Source organism: Trichechus manatus, unplaced genomic scaffold, assembly GCF_000243295.1.
Source record: "Trichechus manatus latirostris isolate Lorelei unplaced genomic scaffold, TriManLat1.0 scaffold00052, whole genome shotgun sequence".
NCBI lineage: Eukaryota > Metazoa > Chordata > Mammalia > Sirenia > Trichechidae > Trichechus > Trichechus manatus.
In genome coordinates this window covers 9734876-9756194 of record NW_004443988.1, presented here as the reverse complement: position 1 = coordinate 9756194, position 21319 = coordinate 9734876, and the positions used below count along the sequence as shown (strand labels likewise).

Genomic DNA, 21319 nt, shown 5'->3' with positions numbered 1-21319 from the left:
CTCAGCTACGTGGCTTAACTATCAGCATCATCAGTCCAAGAAGAAGCAAGCATCTTCCCTGTGAGAGGTCTGTACCTACTCCTAACCCACCCGTGCCCAGTCACCTGCCTAACCACAAAACATCATGCACTTAAATAGACCAGAAGCAGACCCAAGGCCTCAGCCACAGCCCCCTGTACCTTTACCTCCTACCCTCCCCACAATAAATCTGCTAGGAGGATGACAGGCACCAAGGTCATCTCTGAGCAGTTCCAAGGTGCCCAGCAGGAGGTGGTACCCTCACCCCCTTGGTTACTCCAGTTAGTCATATGCTGGTACAAATGCCCACCGGACAGCAAGTGCTTACCAGGCTCCCTATAAACTGGCACAGTGTCCAACCTGTTCAGTTTTCAGAATTGAGGTTGCAACCACAGGAGAAATAGAGGTGGGAGAGCAGGAGATGGGGCAGTACTCACCTGGACCAGGTTGGCACTGATGAGCTCTGGCCTGGTCTTGCAGTGCCCAAGAAGCTGCCCCACACCTTCCATCCGAGATTGGAACTCCTTGGCCTCCAGCAGATGCATCAGCTCCCGCAGCTGCTCCACCACTTCCACGCCACTCCGTGTGGAGGAGCACAGCCCCACCAGCTGCGGGCCATTGAAGTCAAGCCTGTGGGGAAGGAGTGTCTGACCCCAGCAGCCCCAAGGGGTGATACACCGCTTGTCCCATGACCCTTCCCATGGACATGTGGGGCAGAGACAAGAGTGTCACCTCCAGCTTAGTCCACTTGCAACTTCTCCTCCACCTGCTGCTTTGAGAACATTGGCCTTGGTAAGTCTGGAAATCTCTTTTCCTCAGGGGCAACAACATGATTGCCCAGAGCCCTGTCCCCTTGTCAGGGGGCAGGGCTATCTCTTCCTGCTCTTTTGTTCTCTCTGTTCAGAAGACATGTGGCAAATGGGAGGAATAAAGCTTGGACTGAGCGGGTGGAAACCCAAGAAAGGATGACTGGTACACATTTAATCTTAAGAGTAGGGAAAGGTCTTGACGATCACCACGCCCAATCTTCTGGTTGTCTAGGCTCTGCTCACCCTCCTCCAGCACTGGGGAAATATGAAGGATCCCGTCCTCTTGAGTTGGAATCACATGCCTATCACATCCCCTTGCCCATTCCAGCCAGCATGAGAACAGCTTCCTACAGAACTCCTATCCCCTCACCCCCAGATCCAAGCCAAGGTCTTTGAGCTCATACCCTTGCACATGGGCCCCACCTGACCCACACAGCCTAGCATTATTCATTCTGTCATACATTCCTATGTTCTACACTCTGCCTGCTGAGGCCAGGGGCTCTGCTGGGCACTGAGAACAATGAGATGGGAGACATGGTCTTTGCGCTTGAAGAGTCACAGACCAGTGGGAGATAGGTAAGCCAACAGACTGACAGAGGAAGAATGGGGGACCTCCTGCCCACCCTGAGGACAAGGAGGCACAGGTGTCACAGAAAGCTTCTGGGATAGGTGACAGGTGAACTCAATCTTGTAGACTAAATAAACATGTTCCAGGTGGAGATAGTACCAGGCAAAGGAACAGCATAAGAAAAGTCACAGCAGGAAGAGAGAACACAGAGGGGCAGGAAACAAAAGCTGCTCTGCTCTGGCTGAGAGGCTGCACTGGAGAAAGTGTGGGAAGCTACTCTTACAGAGGTGGGCAGGGGGCTTCCCTGTGTGCCCTGCAGGACATTGCAGAAGGGTTTTAAGCACAGCTGTGACCGTCAGATTCCTGACTGGTTTCTAACTCTTCCCCAGCACCCACCCTCCAGCCCCTCAGACCAACCCATTCCTTCTCATCTACCTTTGTTCCAACTCTCCCTTCAAATTAGTCCTGGCTGACCACTCTCTGATGGTTACAGGACCCACTGATCTAAGTGAATGGAGAAATGCTGAGCTCACACAGACAGCCCAGCCAACAATGTATCCCACCTGTACTAGTGGAATCGCACCCACTCAGCCCATACTGCAGCAACCAGCTTCTCCCGGAAGATGCCCCCAAGCCCAGGATTTGGTCTCATCGAGATTTGAGGTGGAGGAAAATATCCTATAAAGTCATCCATCAACGCTGCTGACCCAACTAGGCAGCCTAGATCCACACATCCTCCCCAGAGCCACTCTTGACCAAGGGCAAGAGGGCCACCTCTGTCGGAGTCTCGGATCTGGAGCCCCAGAGAGACAAGAGTAGCCATACCTCTCCTCAGGCAGCCTATTCTCACACACCACCAGACTCCTTGACACCTTGCAGCCTTTGGCAGATGGAAGTTCATCATTATCTTCTATTCCCTTGAAAAATACACACAGAACATGAGCCAAAAGGAGTGCTCTCTGGGAAACTGCCAGACTTCCCAGGATAGACCATAACAAGAAGAACAACCCTTCCACCAGGGAGAGCTTTAGAGGTCACAATTGAGACTTCCACTGCCCTGGAGGCAGTCAGGGCAGGGGTCAAGGTCCCCATTTAACAGATGAAGAGATGGAAACCAAGGGAAGCTTGAGGTACACAGGCAGTGGGAACCAGGGAAAGGTTCTAGTAAGCACAGGGGAAAGGAATCCATTTCCCACATTTCAGGAGTAGTGGAAGAAATTAAAGCCTTCTCAAGAACTGGAAGTTTAGTCTACCTCATGTATCCACTCCCCATTCCCTCGGCCAGTGTGAGGTTGGCCAGATTCAGCTTTGATCTCCATCCTCAGAAGACAGGAACCTACTCATGTGGCACGGCACTCACCCGCTGTTTAATGGCCGCCATGACCTTCCACAAGTCATGAGATGGCAGGGACTGCTTCAGAAATGCATCGAACTTCGTGTTAGACATCAAGATATTCACCATCTTCCGGCCATACAACCTGCCATAGAAAAAAGGACAAGATGGAGAAACAGCCACAGAAATCCACCATAAATTTGCTTTACAGCTTTATATAATTTTTCTAATTATAGTAACAGAGATTTTAATACTTTTTTTAATTATGAAAGTCACACCTACCCAGTTTTAAAAGAATTCATAAAAGAATAAACAGCAACCATGATCCCTCTACCAAGACAAAACCACTATTAAATTTTTACATATTTTCTTTCAGTCTTTTTTCTATATGTTTAGCTGATATCAGACCATAGTATATACAACTTGCATCCTTTTTTTCACTTTATCATTAATCATCTTCCCATGTCATTTAAAACTCTCCATAAACATATTTTAACAGCTACGTAATATTCTACTGGTTGGTTACACCAACATGTACTGAACATTTTCCTAGTATGGGACATTTAGAAGTCTAAGGGCACAGTGGGGCAGCAGAGGAGGGAGTGGTCAACTCTGCCTGCTGAACAGTGGTGGGCAGGAGGAGGAAACCAAGGAGGGCTTCAGAGAAGAAGTGACCCTTGAGATGGGACTCAAAAGGTGAGTAGGAGTTCACATGTGGTACAGGGTAGGGAGTAAGTAGAAGGAGGAGGGCCATTCCAGGATCCATAACATCATCTGGTGCAACAGTAGGCCTGTGATTGGAGAATAGCATGGGACAACACAGGCTGGAGAAGAAGGTAGGACCCAGTACACGGAGACCTAAAGGAGGAGGGCTTTAGCCTGCAGGCAACAGGAAGCCAAGAAATGATGGGATTTGCATTTTAGTAAAAACATCTCTGGCAGCAGTGTGGAGGATGGATTGGTGGGGATAAGGCTGGGACCCAAGGGACTGTTAGGAGGCCATCATAATAGTCCAGGCAAGAGATGATGAAGACCTGAAATAAGGTAGTAGAGTGGGGATAGGAAATGATGGTCGGATAAAAGAGCGGTTAAGAAGGTTGAAACGGCAAGACTTGCTAACAGATTGGAGGTAGATTGTAAAGCATCTAGAATTATCAGATTTCACTCAGACTAAGACTGTTGGTTGTAAAAGCACTATTACTTTATTTTACGCTAAGGAAAATAAAAGACTGCCTTCACTTACACTGCCCCATGTGTGAAAGGCAATCCTTTGACATGTTATCTCAGAAACAAAAGGTAACATTAAATTGTGGGTATTTTCCTTGGTTGTTGTGCAAGAAAATCAGAATTTTGGTCATTCCTTTGACAGTGAATGTTTGCTTCATTAATAATTAATTTATGACCCACTTCTCTATTTCCATGCCTTTTCTCATACACAATAACTTTTCATTTCAATGCTGAATAATAGTGTCATATGTCTAAGACACTTCAAACATCAATTACACTCAACAATTCTCCACTGAGCATCCAAACTGATTGTTTAAAGTAAATCAAAGGGCTAACAAGCAAAGAAAAACTCATAGTGCAGTTCCTACAAAGCACATAACTTCAATAGTTTATATTATAGGCAATAATGACCAAGTTTGAGAATATGCAGGTAGTAAAATCCAACTCATAATTGCTGCCTGGTCAACAGCAACTATGAGGCGCTTTGGATTCGAAGATACATGACAATTTCAAACACATTAAATGTGGGGGGAGAAAAAAAGATGTGTCTTAGAATCAATGAAGTATGTGATTCCGCTCTTTGTGTCTTGGGCGACTCAGTAAATAATGATGACTTTTAATAATAGAGAGTCCCTAGGTGATGCAAACAGTTACTGCACTCGACTGATAACCAAAAGGTTGGAGGTTTGAGTTCACCCAGAGGTGCCTCCGAAGAAAGGCCTCAAGATCTACTTCCCAAAAAAAAACAGTCATTGAAAACCCTATAGAGCACATGTAGAAATTGTTGAATTGGTGTATGTTTTTCTGTGTATACTTTCAACAAGAACAACAAAAAAGAAAGAAAAAGAAAACACTATGGAGCACAACTCTGCTCTGGCACAGATAGGGTCAACATGAGTTTGAGTTGACTTGGCAGCAACTTGGTTAGTTAACAATAGAGAGAACACAACCAGAGAAGCAGGACTGGGAAGAAAGCAGTAAGTTCATTTAGGGATACACTGCACTGAAGATAACAGTGGGACATCCAGAGATGGGTCCTATGGAGATATTAGAGACATGGGGCTACAGGGCAGAGAAAGGTCTGTGTTGGATGGAGAGATTGGGAAGATTAGGGTTTGCTCATGACTGAAGCCACAGGAAGGAATGAGACCCCTTAGGGAAAGCCAGAATAGCGGCTGAGGACTAAAGACACACACTCTGCAGGCGCCTACATTCAAAGAGCAGGCAGGGTGGAGAAATCCACCACAGAGTGGCAAAGAGAACCAGGATAGTGCTGTGCATGGAAACCAGGAGGCAAAGGGTTCCAGAAAGGAAAATAAAATGTAGTCTTCATAGTGCAATCTAAGAGAGAGGTCATAATTGAGAAGGATATTAGATCTGGACATAGAGTTCTTAATTTCCCTCCCCCTACAGCAATTGTTGTAAAACCTTGAGTATATCCCTCCTGAATTTAGAGACCATCTCAAGAATAGACTTGATGCACTGAACACTAACGACCAAAGAGTTGTGGAATGACATCAAACATGAACAAAGCGAAATGTCATTAAAAAGACAGGTAAGAAAAAAAAGACCAAAATGGATGTCAGAAGAGACTCTGATACTTGCTCTTGAACATAGAGTAGCTAAAGTGAAAGGAATAAATGATGAAGTCAAAGAGCTGAACAAAAGATTTCAAAGGGCACTTGAGAAGACAAAGTATTATGATGAAATGTGCAAAGACCTGGAGTTAGAAAACCAAAAGGGAAGAACACCCACAGTATTTTTCAAGATGAAAGAACGGAAGAAAAAATTCAAGTCTCGAGTTGCAATAATGAAAGATTCTATGAGAAAAATATTAAATGACACAGGAAGCTTCAAAAGTGGATGGAAGGAATACACAGAGTCACTATACCAAAAAGAATTCGTTGACGTTCAGTCATTTCAGGAGGTAGCATATGATCAAGAACTGACGGTATTGAAGGAAGAAATCCAAGCTGCACTGAAGGCACTGGTGAAAAACAAGCCTCCAGGAATTGAGATATTTCTACAAACTGATGCAACACTGGAAGCTCACTCGTCTACGCCAAGAAATTTGGAAGACAGCTATCTGGCCAACCGACTGGAAGAGATACATATTTGTACCCATTCCAAAGAAAGTTGATGCAAGAGAATACAGAAATTATTGAACAATATTATTAACATCACACGCAAGTAAAATTTTGCTGAAGATAATTCAAAAGCAGTCACAGCAGGACGTCAACAGGGAACTGCCAGAAATTCAAGCCGGATTCAGAAGAGGACATGGAACAAGGGATATCGTTACTGATGTCAGATGGATCTTGGCTACAAGCAGAGAATATCAGACAGATGTTTACCTGTGTTTTATTGACTATGCAAAGGCATTCGACCATGTGGATCATAACAAATTATGGATAACATTGAGAAGAATGGGAATTCCAGAACACTTAATAGTGCTGATGAGGAACCTGTACATAGACCAAGAGGCAGTTATTCAAACAGAACAAGGGGATACTGTGTGGTTTACAATCAGAAAAAGAGTGCATCAGAATTGTATTCTTTCACCACACTTATTCAATCTGTATGCCGAGCAAATAATCTGAGAAGCTGCACTATATGAAGAAGAATGTGGCATCAGGATTGGAGGAAGACTCAGTAACAACCTGTGATATGCAGATGACACAACCTTGCTTACTGAAAGCAAACAGGACTTGAAGTACTTACTGATGAAAATCAAAATCTACAGCCTTAACATGGATTACACCTCAACATAAAAAAACAAAAATCCTCACAACTGGACCAATAAGCAACATCATGATAAATGGAGAAAAAACTGAAGTTGTCAGAGATTTCATTTTACTTGGATCCACTATCAACGCCCATGGAAGCAGCAGTCAAAAGTCAAATGACACATTGCATTGGGCAAATCTGCTGCAAAAGACCTCTCTTTAAAGTGATAAAAAGCAAAGATGTCACCTTGAAGATTAAGGTGTGCCTGACCAAAGCCATGGTATTTTCAATCGCCTCATATGCATGCAAAGGCTGAACAATGAATAAGGAAGACTTAGGAAGAATTGATGCCTTTGAATTATGATGCTGGTGAAGAATATTGAATATACTATGGACTGCTAGAAGAATGAACAAATCTCTCTTGGAAAAAGTACAGCCAGAATGCTCTTTAGAAGCTAGGATGGTGAGACTTCGTCTCACATACTTTGGACATTTTATCAGGAAAGACCAGTCCCTGGAGAAGGACATCATGCTTAGTAAAGTAGAGGATCAGTGAAAAAGAGGAAGGCCCTCAATGAGATAGACTGACACAGTGGCTGCAACAATGGGCTTAAACACAGCAACGACTGTGAGGATGGCTCAGTGTTTTGTTCTCTTGTACACAGGGCCGCTATGAGTCGGAACCTACTCAACAGCACCTAACAACAACAACACAACAATTAAAGGAGTCCCTGAGTGGTGCAAATAGTTAACAGGCTTGGCTGTTAACTGAAAGGTTGATGGTTCAAGTGAACCCAGAGGCGCCTTAAGGCCTGGTTATCTACTTCAAAAAATCAACCATTGAAAACCTTAAGGGGAGGAGTTCTACTTTGATACACAGGGGATCACTGTAAGTTGGAGTCAACTTGATAGCAACTGGTACAAACAAATCAAAGCCCTACTCTCCACCAATATTCCCCATTTCAGTAAATGGAACCATCATTCACTCAGTTGTTTAGTTTAAAAACTTAAGAGTAATCTTTGATTCCTCTTTGAAAGCCTCACACTCACATCCTGTTGGCTCTGCCTTCAAAATATACCCTAAATCCATCCACGACTCTCCTTAGCCCTATCCTCCAGCCCTTCTTGCTTGGGCTGTGCAGTAGCCATGTCACTGGTGCCCCTCCTCCTTCTCATCCCTCCTCCACTATCAATCTTTCATGGGGCAGTTAGTGATTTTTTAAAAAAAATAAACCAAAAGGCTAGCAAGCACATAAAGAAATGCTCAAAATCTTTAGTAATCAGAAAGCACTCTGAAACGAGTTATCAGTTTATCCATTAGCTTGGCAAACATTAGAAAACCAGGCATTGCCACACACTGGGAGGCTGAGACGTAGGACCTCATGCACAGCTGGAGGGGGCAGTCCTGGCAGCACCCTGGAAGCTCCTGGCAGAACGCCTGCCTCTGGCCCAGCAGTTCTGCTCCTGACATACACCCAAAGCCATTCTTACATGGCCTCTAAGGGGACCTGGAGGGGGAGGTTACGCCAGCACTATTGGTAGTGGCGAAGGACAGAAGGAACACCACGCACCGCAGCCCCACTAAGACTGTACTCCATGTGAATACACAACACAGCATCAGTGTGGCAGCGCCCTCTAGAGCATGGTGCAGCATCCAGTGAGAGTGGGGAGTGGAAGAAAGGGACCAGGCATACACACTTGCATCCAAACAGACACAATGACAATATGCCATGAACTGAGAGGTGTGACAACTCAACCCCAATGTTTGCTGTGGGGCCAATCAATCAGAACCTGTCACTCTTATTCTTAAAACCCTCTAATATCCTGGTGGCGAAGTGGTTAAGAGCTCAGACTGCAAACTAAAAGGTCAGCAGTTCAAATCCACCAGCCACTCCTTGGAAACCCTATGGGGCAGTTCTACTCTGTCCTCTAGGGGTGCTATGAGTGGGAATCAACTTGACAGCACACGACAACAACAACAGTGCCTCCTCATGCTCCTACTAAGAAATCCAGTGGCTTCCCATCACACCCAAGCCAAAACCCCAAGTCCTGACTGTGGCCCACAGGCCTTCCATAACCTGGCCCTGCCCACCTCTCCGCTTCATCGCCCATCACCCCCTTCACTCACTGGCCTCACCAACTCTGCCTTTCTCATCTTTGAACAGCAGGCTTGTTCCGCCCTCAGGGTCTCTGTACCATTTCCTTTTCTTGGAAGGCTCTCACCTCAGATCCTCAAAGGGCAGGCTCCTTCTAGTCATTCAGTTCTCATCACAAATGTCACTCTTCAGTAAGATCTTTCCCTACCCCAATCTAAAGTACCCCCACCCCCATTCTCCATTACATCTTGCTGGTGTTTTATTTCCCTTATCTATATCTAAAATTATCATAATAATTTGTTTATCTGTCACCCCAATTAGGAGGAAAGCTCCAAAGGAACGGGGGCCTAATTTTACTTATTCATGGTTGTATCCACAATCACGAAAAGAGTGGTAATTAAATACCTCCTGAAAGAATGAATGAATAGTCCTACAGAGAATGGCGCTGTGATGGGACAGGAACAAGAGCAAGATTGCAATGGGTTGAGGATGAATGGAAGGTTAGAAATTTGAGGCAGGGAGAATCTACCACTCCCCAGATGGTCTTGGCTATGATGGTCGGGCGAGCAGTGGGACAGCACCCAGAAGGAAAGGACACAGCCCCCATCCATCAGATTGTATCCTGTATGATCCCGGAAAGCTGAGTGGCAAGGGACCAGGAGCATCCATAGCTCGTTGCCTTACCTGCCCTGGAACTGGCCAGTGGCAGCAGCCCCTCAGGCCCCGGGCCCCACCATTACCTGGTGTCCTGATTGGAGTCCTGGGCCAACCTCACCAGGTTGTGCACCAGCATGTCTGTGCTGTCCCTGGTGCCCGAGAGAAGCTTCTCGGCACCGATGTGCTCTAGGACGGTCGAGAGGTGCTCAGCAGTACATTTCCGGACTGAAGGGTTTCGGTGGCTGAAGGAAAACACACCACAGCCAAGGGGTCACACTACCCCTCTGTAGATTGTGGTCCCCCCCCCCACAACCGGCAGCATTAGCATCTGAATCAGAATCTGCATTTTAGCAAGATGGGAGGGTTCATATGTCAAGATCACCCCCACCCCCGACACCTGACCCTGGTTCTTGGTAACAATGGTCAGCAGTGAGAATGCCCTCTGCACCAGGCACTGAGCTGAGCACCCTTTACCCCTTACCTCTCATCAGCTTCATGAGCTATGACTAGCAACACCATTTTACTGATGAGGAAGCTGAGGCGAAGGAAGGAATCCAGGAAAAGAGGCAATTAACTCCCCCAAGTTAATAGCAGCCACAGTACCACTCAACAAATGTTTGGGATCTCTAAGTGCTCCTTCATGAATCAATTCATTTACTCCTCGCAACACCATCGTTACCCCCACTGTACACACGAGGAAACGAGGCACAGAGAAATTAAGGACCAGTCCAGGACGTGGACCCAGGCAATGTGGTTGTGGAGCACCCCTCGCCCTCCCCACCATGCCACGGTGCAATCAGCAAAGGTCTGCTGGGCTGTATCAGAGAAGCCTCATGCAGAAATGTGATGACTGGCTTACTGGGCTTGAGAGTTGTTTTGCCCTGTGGAAGAAAGGGCTTGGGAAATGCTTTTGGTTTTGGTTTTTATTTTCTTAGGAGGAAAGCAAATCTGGCTGCAAAAATGTCCCAACAGTAGCCAAGGACCCTCCTCCTTGGCTGCGAAGCTGTGTGAGGTGCCAGATGAAATGTTAGAATCCTGCCTTGCTCTCCTCACTGGCCCAGGTTTCATCAGAAAGGAACACTCTCCTCTGGGAGAAGGGCAGGCGCTCCCCAAGCACCGCCGCGGGCAGGCCACCTAGGCAGTCCAGGAGTGGGGGTTTACCCCCGCTGTATGCCCCCTACTCCCACCTTGAAGCAGAGCAGCACAGCACCTCTCTTCCAGCCTGAGCTCAGGCCTGCCCTGAGCTCACCAGCTTCCTCTCCTCTCCTCCTGGCCCAGGAAAGGTGAAGGGAGAAGCCCCCCAGGAAGCAGGGGTCTTCCTCCCCCAACTAAAGATGTGAGGCACTTGCTATGAAGCCTCAGGTGGGGTCCCTTCTTCACTCTGACTCACCACCTTTGCCTCTTCCCTCACAACCAACCCTTCCGTACCCTCTACCTTCACTTGCCTGCCTCCCTGCCACCCCTTCCCTTCTCAGCCTTCCCTCCCCTCCTCCAGCTTTCACGCACCTCTCTCCTCCTCTCCCTCCCCAGGAGCCCTGCCCACCTCAACCTCCTGGACCACCCTGCCCTCAAACAAGAGCAGCACTTACTATATGCCAGCTGCCATGAGGGCCACCAGGGAGCGGGCAGGGGTCACGTGTTCCACCATGGCCCCCAGGGACCGGTTGGCCTCTCTCTGGATGAACTCGCTGGTGTTGCCCATCTTCTGGAGCAAGCAGCGGGTGATCTCCTCGGCCTCCTGGTCCATGTTCTTCTTCAAGGCCCGGAAGAGGTCTCCCAGGGTGCTGATGGCCAGGCAGGACACCTTGGAGCGGAGGTTGGTGACCTCGGAGAAAGAGCGGAGAGGGCCCTCCAGGACTGCTGGGCCCTGCCAAGGGATCCGAAAGATATGGAGCCTCCTCGCCTTTCGGCCACCTCCACCCTCACCCCAGGCCTCAGCCTCACCTAGGAAGCTGGAAATGAAAACCCTGCAGCTCTTGGCAAAATGGCCTCATTTTTAAAAAATACTATTATCACCATCATCATTAATTCTATCATTTTATTACCTGAAATTTGGACAACAGTTGGTCGTCAAAATACTTTTACAAATAATATCCCATTTGACCTTCACAACTACTGTGAAAGTGGAAATATGACATCCATTTTGTGGAAGAAGAAACTGAGAGCCCAGGCCACCTGCAGGAAGGGGCAGAGCGGAACAGCCCAGGCCTTTGCATGCCAAGGTGGAGTCCTCTGCAATCACAACCTCCTCTGCCCAGCAGCCTGTTCCCAGGGATTGGGCCCTGCCTCTATATGTGATAAAATGCATCTCACTGCTCTCCCGGGCCCATCCTAGGCCAGGTCCCAGCCCCTGGGAGAATGGCCCTGGGGAATGTTACAACTGCCCTGAAACTGGGGATCCGGCCCAGAACACTGCACCTCTCCTCAGGCATTTTGAGTACAGAAGACAACACAGAGCTGTGACAACTGGGCATGGCAGATTCGGATTCCTTTAATACCCAAAAATTATAAATAAGGAGACCCCAGGCCTCAGTTTTCCAATCTGGAAAATGGGTGGCTACCTCCCATCTCAGTGGCTGCACCAAGGATGCGTAGGGGGAGTGGGGGAACAGTGCACAGCTGTCTGGGATGCCTCACCTCCCCAGTGATGGCCAAGGACACGTCATGCAGCCTCCCAGCAAGGACCTCCGAGTGGCAGGCTGCCAGGTGCTGGATGCTCACCAGGCCCTTCTCCTTCTTCTGCCTGAGAAGCAAGTCCAGGCTCTGTCACAGGTGGGTAGGGAGGCACCCCATTCCCTCTGCAAACCAGGGGCAGCCCACATCACCACCTCACCCTCACCCATGGCGGGGTGAGATTAGATGCCCTCAAAGACAGGGGCTTCCTCTATAACACTCTGGCCTGGCTGAAGTCATGGTTGTTGTTGTTGTTGTGTGCCATCGAGTCGATCTGGTCTCATAGGGACCTCATGTGACAGAACAGAACTGCCCCATAGGGTTTCCTAGGCTGTAATCTTTACAGAAGCAAATTGCCCGGTCTTTCTCCTGTGCAGTGGCTGGTGGGTTTGAACCACCGACCTTTTGGTTATCAGCTGAGCGCTAAAGCATTGCACCACCAGGGCTCCTGGCTGAAGTCATTAGAGTTCAGTAAAAGCCACTTCATGAGGCCCCTGGCTCACCCCTAACTTCCGTAGTGCTGGGATTGGAGCCCACCCCCGAGACATGGGCCCATGCTTAACGCAAACCAGCACCCACATTGTCAAGCCTTCAAGAGCAGGGGCTGGCTTGAACAGTAAAGACGAAAGAGCAAGGAGGGCTTCCCACAAATGTTCTGAACCCCGCGCCACCAGCCCAGTGGGAGGAATGCTTAGAGCAGATTAAGTTTGACTTAGAGAATAAAGGGCTGTGACCTTTCTTTGACCACTGCTGCGGAGTCAAATTCATACTTGCCATACCTGGCTCAGGTGTGCCACAGAGCAATGCACAGGGCTGCTTGGAAGGACTCTGGGAAAACACAAGAAGCTAGAGACAAACCCCCATTCCAACCACCACACACACACACACACACACACACTAGAGACAAACTCCCATTCCAACCACCACACACACACTCATGCGCGCGCACACACACACACACACACACGAGACAAATTCCCATTCTAACCACCACATACATACACACTAGAGACAAATCCCCATTCCAACCACCACACACACACGCACACACACACACAAGACAAACCCCCATTCCAACCACCACACACACACAGACTAGAGACAAATCCCTGTTCCAACCACCAAACACACACACACACACAGAGACAAACTCCCATTCCAGCCACCACACACACACACGCACACATGCACACACACATGCACACACTCCCCAAGAACCAGAGCATGAGAGTAGGAAGTGGAGGGCAGCTGGGAGGCAGGAGCTATTGCACAACTCTGCCCCGGGCCACGATGTGATGCATAGGGCACTGATGCATAGGGCACAGGGGAGGGTGTCTTCTCACCAGTCGCTGCTGTTGAGGCACTGTAGGGCATCCATCAACCCCAGTTCTGGGTTCGAGAAGGGCCTCAACTCTTTAAAGGCTCTAAGATCCATCTCCTCCTCCTCTTCTTCCCATTCAGTAGACCCCAAAGTGAGCACCGCAGGCAACGAGTTAGCTGCACTCATAAAAAAGAATTGATATTAATATTAATTGATATTGATATTAATTTGTTTGAGAAACATTTAGAAAAAAGAATGAAGAAAAATTAATAAAGCCTAAGAGTTATGTGGGATGCTATCAAGAAGAATAACTTATACATGATAGGAGTCCCACAACAGGAGTAGACCAAAAGGTAGAGACTTGGTCTCCTTGGCTCCAAGGAGTGGCAGGTCTCGCCCAGGGGGAGCAACAAGAGCGGGGGGTTGCTGCCCCCTCTGCAGCCTTAGCACTCAGGCCTGGCCTGCAGCACTTGAGCCCTCTAACCAGGGGAGCACACAGAGGGGAGGGGACAGGGATGGCTGTGAGGCCACTCCTTGGAGCCAAGGAGACCAAGTCTCTACCTTTTGGTCTACTCCTGTTGTGGGACTCCTATCATGTATAAGTTATTCTTCTTGATAGCATCCCACATAACTCTTAGGCTTTATTAATTTTTCTTCATTCTTTTTTCTAAATGTTTCTCAAACAAATTAATATCAAGGGATCTGTCCTCCATCTCGTTGATCCTGTCTCCCCTGTCCTTCCATTGAGTTATTATTTCTGAAATTTTTTTGTTAATCTTTTGCATTTCTATTTGCTGTTTTTGTATGGTTTCTAGTTGTCTATTTATCTTGTTGTTTTGTTCTTATACTGTTTTTCTGAATTCTTCTAGGGTTTTGGCTGTGTTTTCCGTGGTTTTCTCTGTGTTTTCCTTGATCTGTTTAACGACCTTATTTATAAGTCTTTTAAATTCCTTATCAGGTAATTCCATTACCGCTTCTTCCTCAGGAAGGTTTTCTGCCTCTTTATTTTGGACACTTGCTTGAGCCATCTTGTCCTGTTTCTTTAAGTGACTTCATATTGTCTGCTGTCTCCAAGGCATTAAGGTGTTGTTTATTTATGATTTTTTGTTTTGATATATCAGTGTGGGTGGGTCAGGCGTGATTTGCTGATTGTTCATCTGGCATCACAGGAGTATTCACCACCTGTCTCCAGGTGGGCGTGGCTGCAGTAGGCAGGGTGAGCCCATGTCACTGTTCACTGCATGTGAGCGTCTGTGGGTGAGCTGGGCGGGTGCTGGCCACCGGCTGCCGTCTGCCTCCAGTGCAGCAGCAGTGCAGCGGCACCTGAACGCTCACAATCACAGAGGTACTCCCTCTGTCCGCTGGATGGGGCAGTGGGCAAGGGGCAGGAAGGGGTGGGCCATGCAGCCAGGGAGTGCACAGGCACTCTCTCCTGTGAGGGAGGGGCTGAGCTGGCAGCCAGGAAGTGTGCAGGCAGGGGACTGGTGGGGCCGGTAGCTGGGGTGTGTGCAGGCTCTCTCTCTGGTTGGGGAGTGGCTGGCGGGTGGACAGAGAGGGCACAGGTGCTCGCTCCAGCGGCAGGAATGGTTGGGGCAAATAGCTGGGGAGTGTGGGCAGTGAGCAGGTGCTCTCTCCTGAGAGGGAAAGGTGGAGCAGGCATTTGGAGCATGCCCGCTCTCTCTGCCTCTGCCCATTAGGTGTAGGGGAGGGGTGAGACTGGGTGTGGGAGGGGAAAAAGACAAAGAGAAAAAAATGGAGGGGCTCGTACCAAGATCCCCGGTGGTCAGTGCAGTAGGGATGTATGGGGGTTCATGCCACCAATCACCAAGAGGGTGGGGAGAGGGACAGCATACTCCTATGGTCACAGGGTGGGGGTGTCTGCGCTCTTCCCACCAGGCACAGCCAGTAATCAGTACCTTGCTTCACTCAGGGTGCATCTACACAGTTTCTCTTTGTTGCTCTGTGATGTTGCCTTCCTGTGCTCCTCAGCTGGGATCACTGCTGCCTGTGTCTCAAGATGTCCACGCTGTGTCAGGCCAGCTGGCAGGGCACATCCTCCTTGTTTCTCTCCTTGTTTGCTGTTCTCATTCAGTTTCTTTTTCCAGTCTATGTTTGATCTGATTCTGTATCCTTTCTGTTGATGCTCAGGATTCCAGTACTGTCATCCATATTTGTTTCACTTTGTTTCTTGGGTCTTTGCTGTAAGAGGGACGGCGTGGTGCGTCTGACTAGGCCACCATCTTAGGACTCCTCCAGTTGGTTTGTTTTTTACCTACTACAATTCAGTCTGCCTAAAGGTCTTATTTGTTTCAAATGCACATATCCACCCACATACAAACATAAAAACCAGTTGCCATTGAGTTGATTCCAACTTATGGAAACCCCATGTGTGTCAGAGTAGAACTGTGCTCCATAGGGTTTTTAATGGCTGATTTTTCAGAAGTAGATCACCAGGCCTTTCTTCCCAAGTGCCTCTGGGTGAATTCTAACTGCCAACCTTTCGGTTAGCTGCCAAGCGCTTACACAGTTTAAATAATAAGAAATGACAATACACTATGCTACAGGTTCCCTGACTTTTACAACGTATTCAAGTTACGATGAACCGCACTTACATGACTGTTGGTTCTTGTTTTTGTACAGCTTATTGTTAGTACTATGTTGCAGCACGTAATTTGCTGATGTTATCATTCTCAGATGTTTATTCACAGATGTTTGATCTTAGCAGATGTTCGATCTTATGATTTACCGTTCAAAACACTGCCAGATTTACAAAGATACTGATAATAAAAGGCAATAATAATGAATACCAAAAAAAAAAAGAGGTATTCAACTTATGTCAGAACCAACTTATGATGGAGTCATCAGAACAGAACCCCATCGTAAATCAAGGACTACCTGTATATCAAGAGTCACTAGCTGAAGTTCTATACCCTGTGGACCACAATCACCTTGAGTAAACTTACGTCTCTGGGCCTCAGTTTTGCAATCTATAAAATGGGTGAATTTGCTAAGATAAAGAAATATTTTCCAAGTGTCAAGCATTCAACAACCATTTGCATGATTTTTTGCCATATCTCTGAATTACCTGTACTTTTATTTAGATTGTACTTTTTCTCAAATCAACCCACTTTTCAAATCGTAAATAAATTTATTTTAAAGAGAAATTTATGTCACTACCATAAATGGCAGACTAATAATATTTGCTATAAATAAAATATGATAAATATTTACAATTTTATAAAAAGAAAACAATGTTATAAACCCTAGCTATAAAATTACAGCCAGCTTCTGATGTCTCTGAGCCTGAAGGAGGCTCTCTTTATTAAAAAAGTAAGATTCCCAAGTCACAGAGAGGTGCTGAAAATTAGCAACAAGTTAAGACTTTCTACTTGATGAAATCAAAAGGATCTAAAGAGAACTTAAAAGGGAGATGCGTCAAAATTATCTATCTACAGCACCAAAATGATGCTCTAGTATGCCATCATTGTCCACATCCCCCACTTAAAGATACTCTGAACCAGGTTGATTGTTTTCAAATGTTTTTTAGTAGCAAAATTTTTTCAAATGGAATCTCACATGAATGCCCAGGATACAAAAAGTTTTGGTAAAATAGAAGTTCCTCTGGTAAAATGGGGATAGGGCCTCACCTCTGGTACCTCCCCCAGTGGAAATCTTTGGGCTCCTCTGATCCCCACTTGTAACCAGCATAGTCCAGCCCTGACATTTTATGACTCAGCAGACAGGAAACCAACATCTCCCCCAAATCCTCTCCTCCTGGAGTCTCCAGCTACTTCCTCGGATGCTGTTTTCCAGCATCTTTGGGTCCTGGTGCTCTTTAGACTCCTCTAAGATGTGTCATACAGACTGGGCACACCTGCCTAGCCATTCACCACAGTTGTGATGTCCTGGATCCCCAGCCCAACCCAGAGATGCTTATAAGTCCCAGGCATGGCTTCTTTCTCTCACAAGGTGACCACCACCCCAGACTTCCGCCTAGTCTAACATGAGCAACAGGCAGAAGCAGAGCAGCCAAGGTCACCTTGCCATCCCCTAAGCATCCTCAGGCACAGCACAGGAAGGGGACATCTGCCCCAGCCAGTCGGGTCTGGGCCCCACCTGAAGCGTGGCGGACAAAGCTGGGCTCCTGCTTGCTGATGGGGATGCTGGGGAGTGAGGATCGGTTGGCCCGCTTCCTCGGGATGATGCTGATGTTGTTTCTGCATCGGCTGCTCAGCCCAGTGGGCACAGACTGGGTCCTGCTGCCCCGGAGAGGAAGGAGGCCTGTGAAGGCAGAGGAAATCCTAGGGCTGAGCCGATCCTGCCTGCTCCTGCCCCATGTTCTTCTCTGGAAATGGGCCCATTCGTGGGCTATGAGAGGGTAGGCAAGGTTTCCTGTACATCTCAGGATGGGGAAGGTGGGGGACTGTGGGCAGCCTCTCTTTTGGAGGGCCGAGAACCTGGGAGTTGGCCAATATATTCCCACAGCCTGCAAGAGTCTCCCCGCCAGGTGCTCAGTACCTTCCTTCACCACGGCTCTCCGGGAGCTCAGTCTCTGGGCAGCGAGCTCCCTCTCCCGCTCTGGCTCCTTTGCCCTCCAGAACAACTCCATCTCCTTCATCCGCTTCAGCCGCATCTTCTCCTGGGCAGACTTGGAGATGGTGACTTGGATCTGGCACAAGTTCAAGGCAAACTCCATTACCCTTGGGGACTCAACTCAACCCCTAGGGCCCAGAGCACACAAACCATTTCAGAAGGCAAACTGGCCAGAACAGGCCAGGCCATCTGTAGACACACTGTCCCGGCTTTGTCTCCAGGCTGACTGCCCAATGGCCCTCCTTTTCCATGGCTCCTGCTGTGTCGGAGGCTTGCAACAGTGGCCTTAAGGCCACTTCTAAGAAAATCCACACAACTGTGACCATCTGTCAGACCACTATTCAGATGTCTCCTTCTCCCAGAAACCACCCCTGGTCCCCATGCTCAGGCAGTCATGCATTTCTTCTCTGTACCTTCATTCATTCAATCAACGAATTCAACAGACAAAAACATGAGTGCCTCTTATGTGCCTGCTATCACTGTTCTAGGAGTGAATGAATGAAAAAGACAGAATCCTTGCTCCCAGAGAGCAAAACAATAAACAGACCAGTCTGCAATGTCAGGCAATAAGTACTGAAAGAAAATCAAGGAGACAGAGGGTGACAGGGCTTCCTTTTAGCTACGAAAGCCAAGAGGTATTCCCTGAGTGGGGGAGATTTAAGCAGAGACACACGTGAGGTGAGGCTGCAGGCCATACAGCTTTCTAGGGCAGACTTGTCTTAAGCAGAAGGGCAGCAGCTGCAAAGGCCCCGAGCCTGGAGTGTGCTCGGTGTGGCTGCGGAACAGTGAGGAGGACATGGGCTAGAGCACTATAAGTCAGAGGTGGGATGTGGGGGTGGAGCGGGTGCAGAGCCCATATCACACTGGGCCCTGTAGTCCATTGTAAGGACTTGGGCTTTTTCTCTGAGGGAGATGGGAAGCCATAGGAGGTTTCAGGCAGAGGAGTGACATGATTTGAATTCTATTTTGAGAAGGTGGAGGTCCTCTGAGTTGTTTTTGTTTGTTTTTTAATAACTATTTATTTGGAAGTAGTTTGACTCACAAGAAGTTGTAAAAATAGAACCAAGAGTTCCCTGTACCCCACTGCTTTTGCTAATGTATGAAGTGTGGGGTGAGAGAGAAAGAGAGGAACCAAGGATGGGCCCAAGACTTTAACAGGAGCAACTGGAAGCCTTTTACCACCATTCACTGATGGCGAGGCACTGGAGAAGGAAGAAGTTTCAGGGAGTGAGGATTCAAGAGCTGAGTTTCGGACATGGTTAAGTGTGAAATATCAATTATATACCTAACTGGAGATATTGAGTAGCAGTTGAATACACGCATCTGGAGGTCAGACGTCTGGGCTGGAGAGGGAAATTTGGGAGTCCTTAGCTTATAGATGGTAAGTAAAGCCATGGACCAGATTTGGTACCCAGGGTGGGGGTAAGTATAAACAGGGAAGAGGCCAGAGGACAATCCCTGGGGGACTCCAGCATCTAGAGGTCAGGAAGATGAGGAGGGGGCAGCAAAGGAGGGCTGAGCTGGCCTTTGATGTAGGCAGAGAGACAAGAAAGAAGCCATCTCCTTGCCTCCATGCCTAGATGGAGATTTTTGAGAGGAATGAGTGACAAATTGTGTCAAAAGCAGCTGATGGGTCAAGTTAGAAGAGGACTGAGATGTGACTGTGTTTGGGAAGGTAGAGGTCAACATGGGCAGCTTCAGAGGAGAAGTGAGGACTAAAGCCCAATAGGAGTGGGCTCAGGAGAAAATGGGAAGAGAGATACAGCAATAGTTTGGGTTCGGTTTGGTTGTGTTGTGTTTTCTTAAGATGAAAGAGATAACAGAGAGCTAATATGCTAATCAGAATGATCCAGTGAAGAGAAGAATATTGTTGATGCAAGAGAGGGAACAAATGCTGGAATTGGGGTATTAGATGGATTGAGCTAGAGCAATAGGAGATGGTGGTAACAGAATGGGATGCTCGAAGTTTAGATAATGGTGAGGATGAAGTTACTGGCAACCCCAAGGTCTATGGTACAGCTATGGGAATAAGTGGAAGGTGGGGTGGAAGATGAAGTTATTTCATTGTACTGAATTTTCATATTTTGTTTCTTGTTCTGTTACCCTCACTGGAGTGGGAGGACTCTGGTGACTGGACCTTGTCATAGTCATCACTATATCCCAGTATCTAACATAATACATGCACATAGTAGGCTTTCAGGTTATGTTTGGGCACAAGCATGCTGTAACAATGACTCTTCAAGTTTTGTTAAATTTTCCCAGACCAGGAAGGAGAAACCACCTCCCCAAGGTCACCTTAGAAATGCAAGGCATTTGTCAGCCTGTCAAGCACAGCCTTTGGCTGATCAGCCTCTGAGTCAGCTGTCTTCTGGTTGCTATTTTGGGTGCTGGCTCAAATTACTCAGTTTGGTTCACCTAAGCCCCTCTGTACTCTCCCCCACATCCTGCTTCCTTCCAAACTGTGTGTGACCTCCTCATGTCCTCCCTTCTTCCCTCATCCCTCCCCCGCAGCTCCCCACTGTCTCTTCCCTTCATCTAGCCCCCACCACATCCTTCTCTTCTCTCATTTCTCTTCGTTTCTTCAGCCCTCACCCCAAACCAACCTACAGTTCTAAGGTTCTAGCCTTGAGTACCAGGGTCGTTGCCTGGGGGCTTTTCCTTGCTCTCCTCCATTTTCCATAAGCTGGTCCCACACTTGGATATTTAAGAAACATGCTGGCATTCAACCAGTGGTGCACTTGGACCCCACTTCCTCCTCTCCTTGCTTCAGATACCTTGGTGCTGCTCTCCTTCTGGTCCTCTTCTTCTACCAAAGGGTGGGCTTGTTTGGCATGGCCAAAGGAGAAGGCTGTCAGTGTAGGAGCAGACTGAGATGAAGGCAGAGCAGGCTTCTCAGCAGTGGCAGACCTGTCTCTGACCACTGGGGCTGAAAGTCTTGGCTCTGAGGAGTCAAGAACAAAAATGGAGCTGAGGACACCCAGCACCCCCCAGCAGCAGCCATCCCTTTGGTCTACCTCTGGGGCTCTAGAATGCTACAGCTCGTATAAAGTTACTGCCTAAGCCCTCCACCCTCAATTCTTCTGCAAAATGCTCCGTTGATGGAGAAAGACACAAGTTAAATTTAGTCTATAGAACAGCATCGGCAGGCATGGAAGTGGCTGCCTGAGGAGTAACATCCTTCCATTCCTTCATTCAACAATTACTCCACACCTATTCTAAGACAGGGAGGGATGGGAGGCTGAGCACGAAACAGATCTGTTGTCTAAGATACTTCCGAAGTTCAAGATACTTCCTGAG

General features: G+C 47.8%; 1 protein-coding gene across 1 annotated transcript in view; it reads right to left on the bottom strand.

Moving 5' to 3' along the window:
- Window positions 1-21319, bottom strand: part of TOGARAM2 (TOG array regulator of axonemal microtubules 2) — a 64244-nt gene that overhangs the window by 13874 nt on the left and 29051 nt on the right. The window contains exons 9-18 of the mRNA XM_004377699.2: window positions 20797-20963; window positions 17948-18098; window positions 17546-17710; window positions 13452-13605; window positions 12073-12178; window positions 11025-11260; window positions 9519-9677; window positions 2756-2873; window positions 2221-2312; window positions 456-648 (exon numbers count right to left, since the gene is read on the bottom strand). Coding sequence (XP_004377756.2) covers window positions 456-648; window positions 2221-2312; window positions 2756-2873; window positions 9519-9677; window positions 11025-11260; window positions 12073-12178; window positions 13452-13605; window positions 17546-17710; window positions 17948-18098; window positions 20797-20963 — 1541 coding nt within the window. The remainder of the gene's footprint in view (window positions 1-455; window positions 649-2220; window positions 2313-2755; window positions 2874-9518; window positions 9678-11024; window positions 11261-12072; window positions 12179-13451; window positions 13606-17545; window positions 17711-17947; window positions 18099-20796; window positions 20964-21319) is intronic.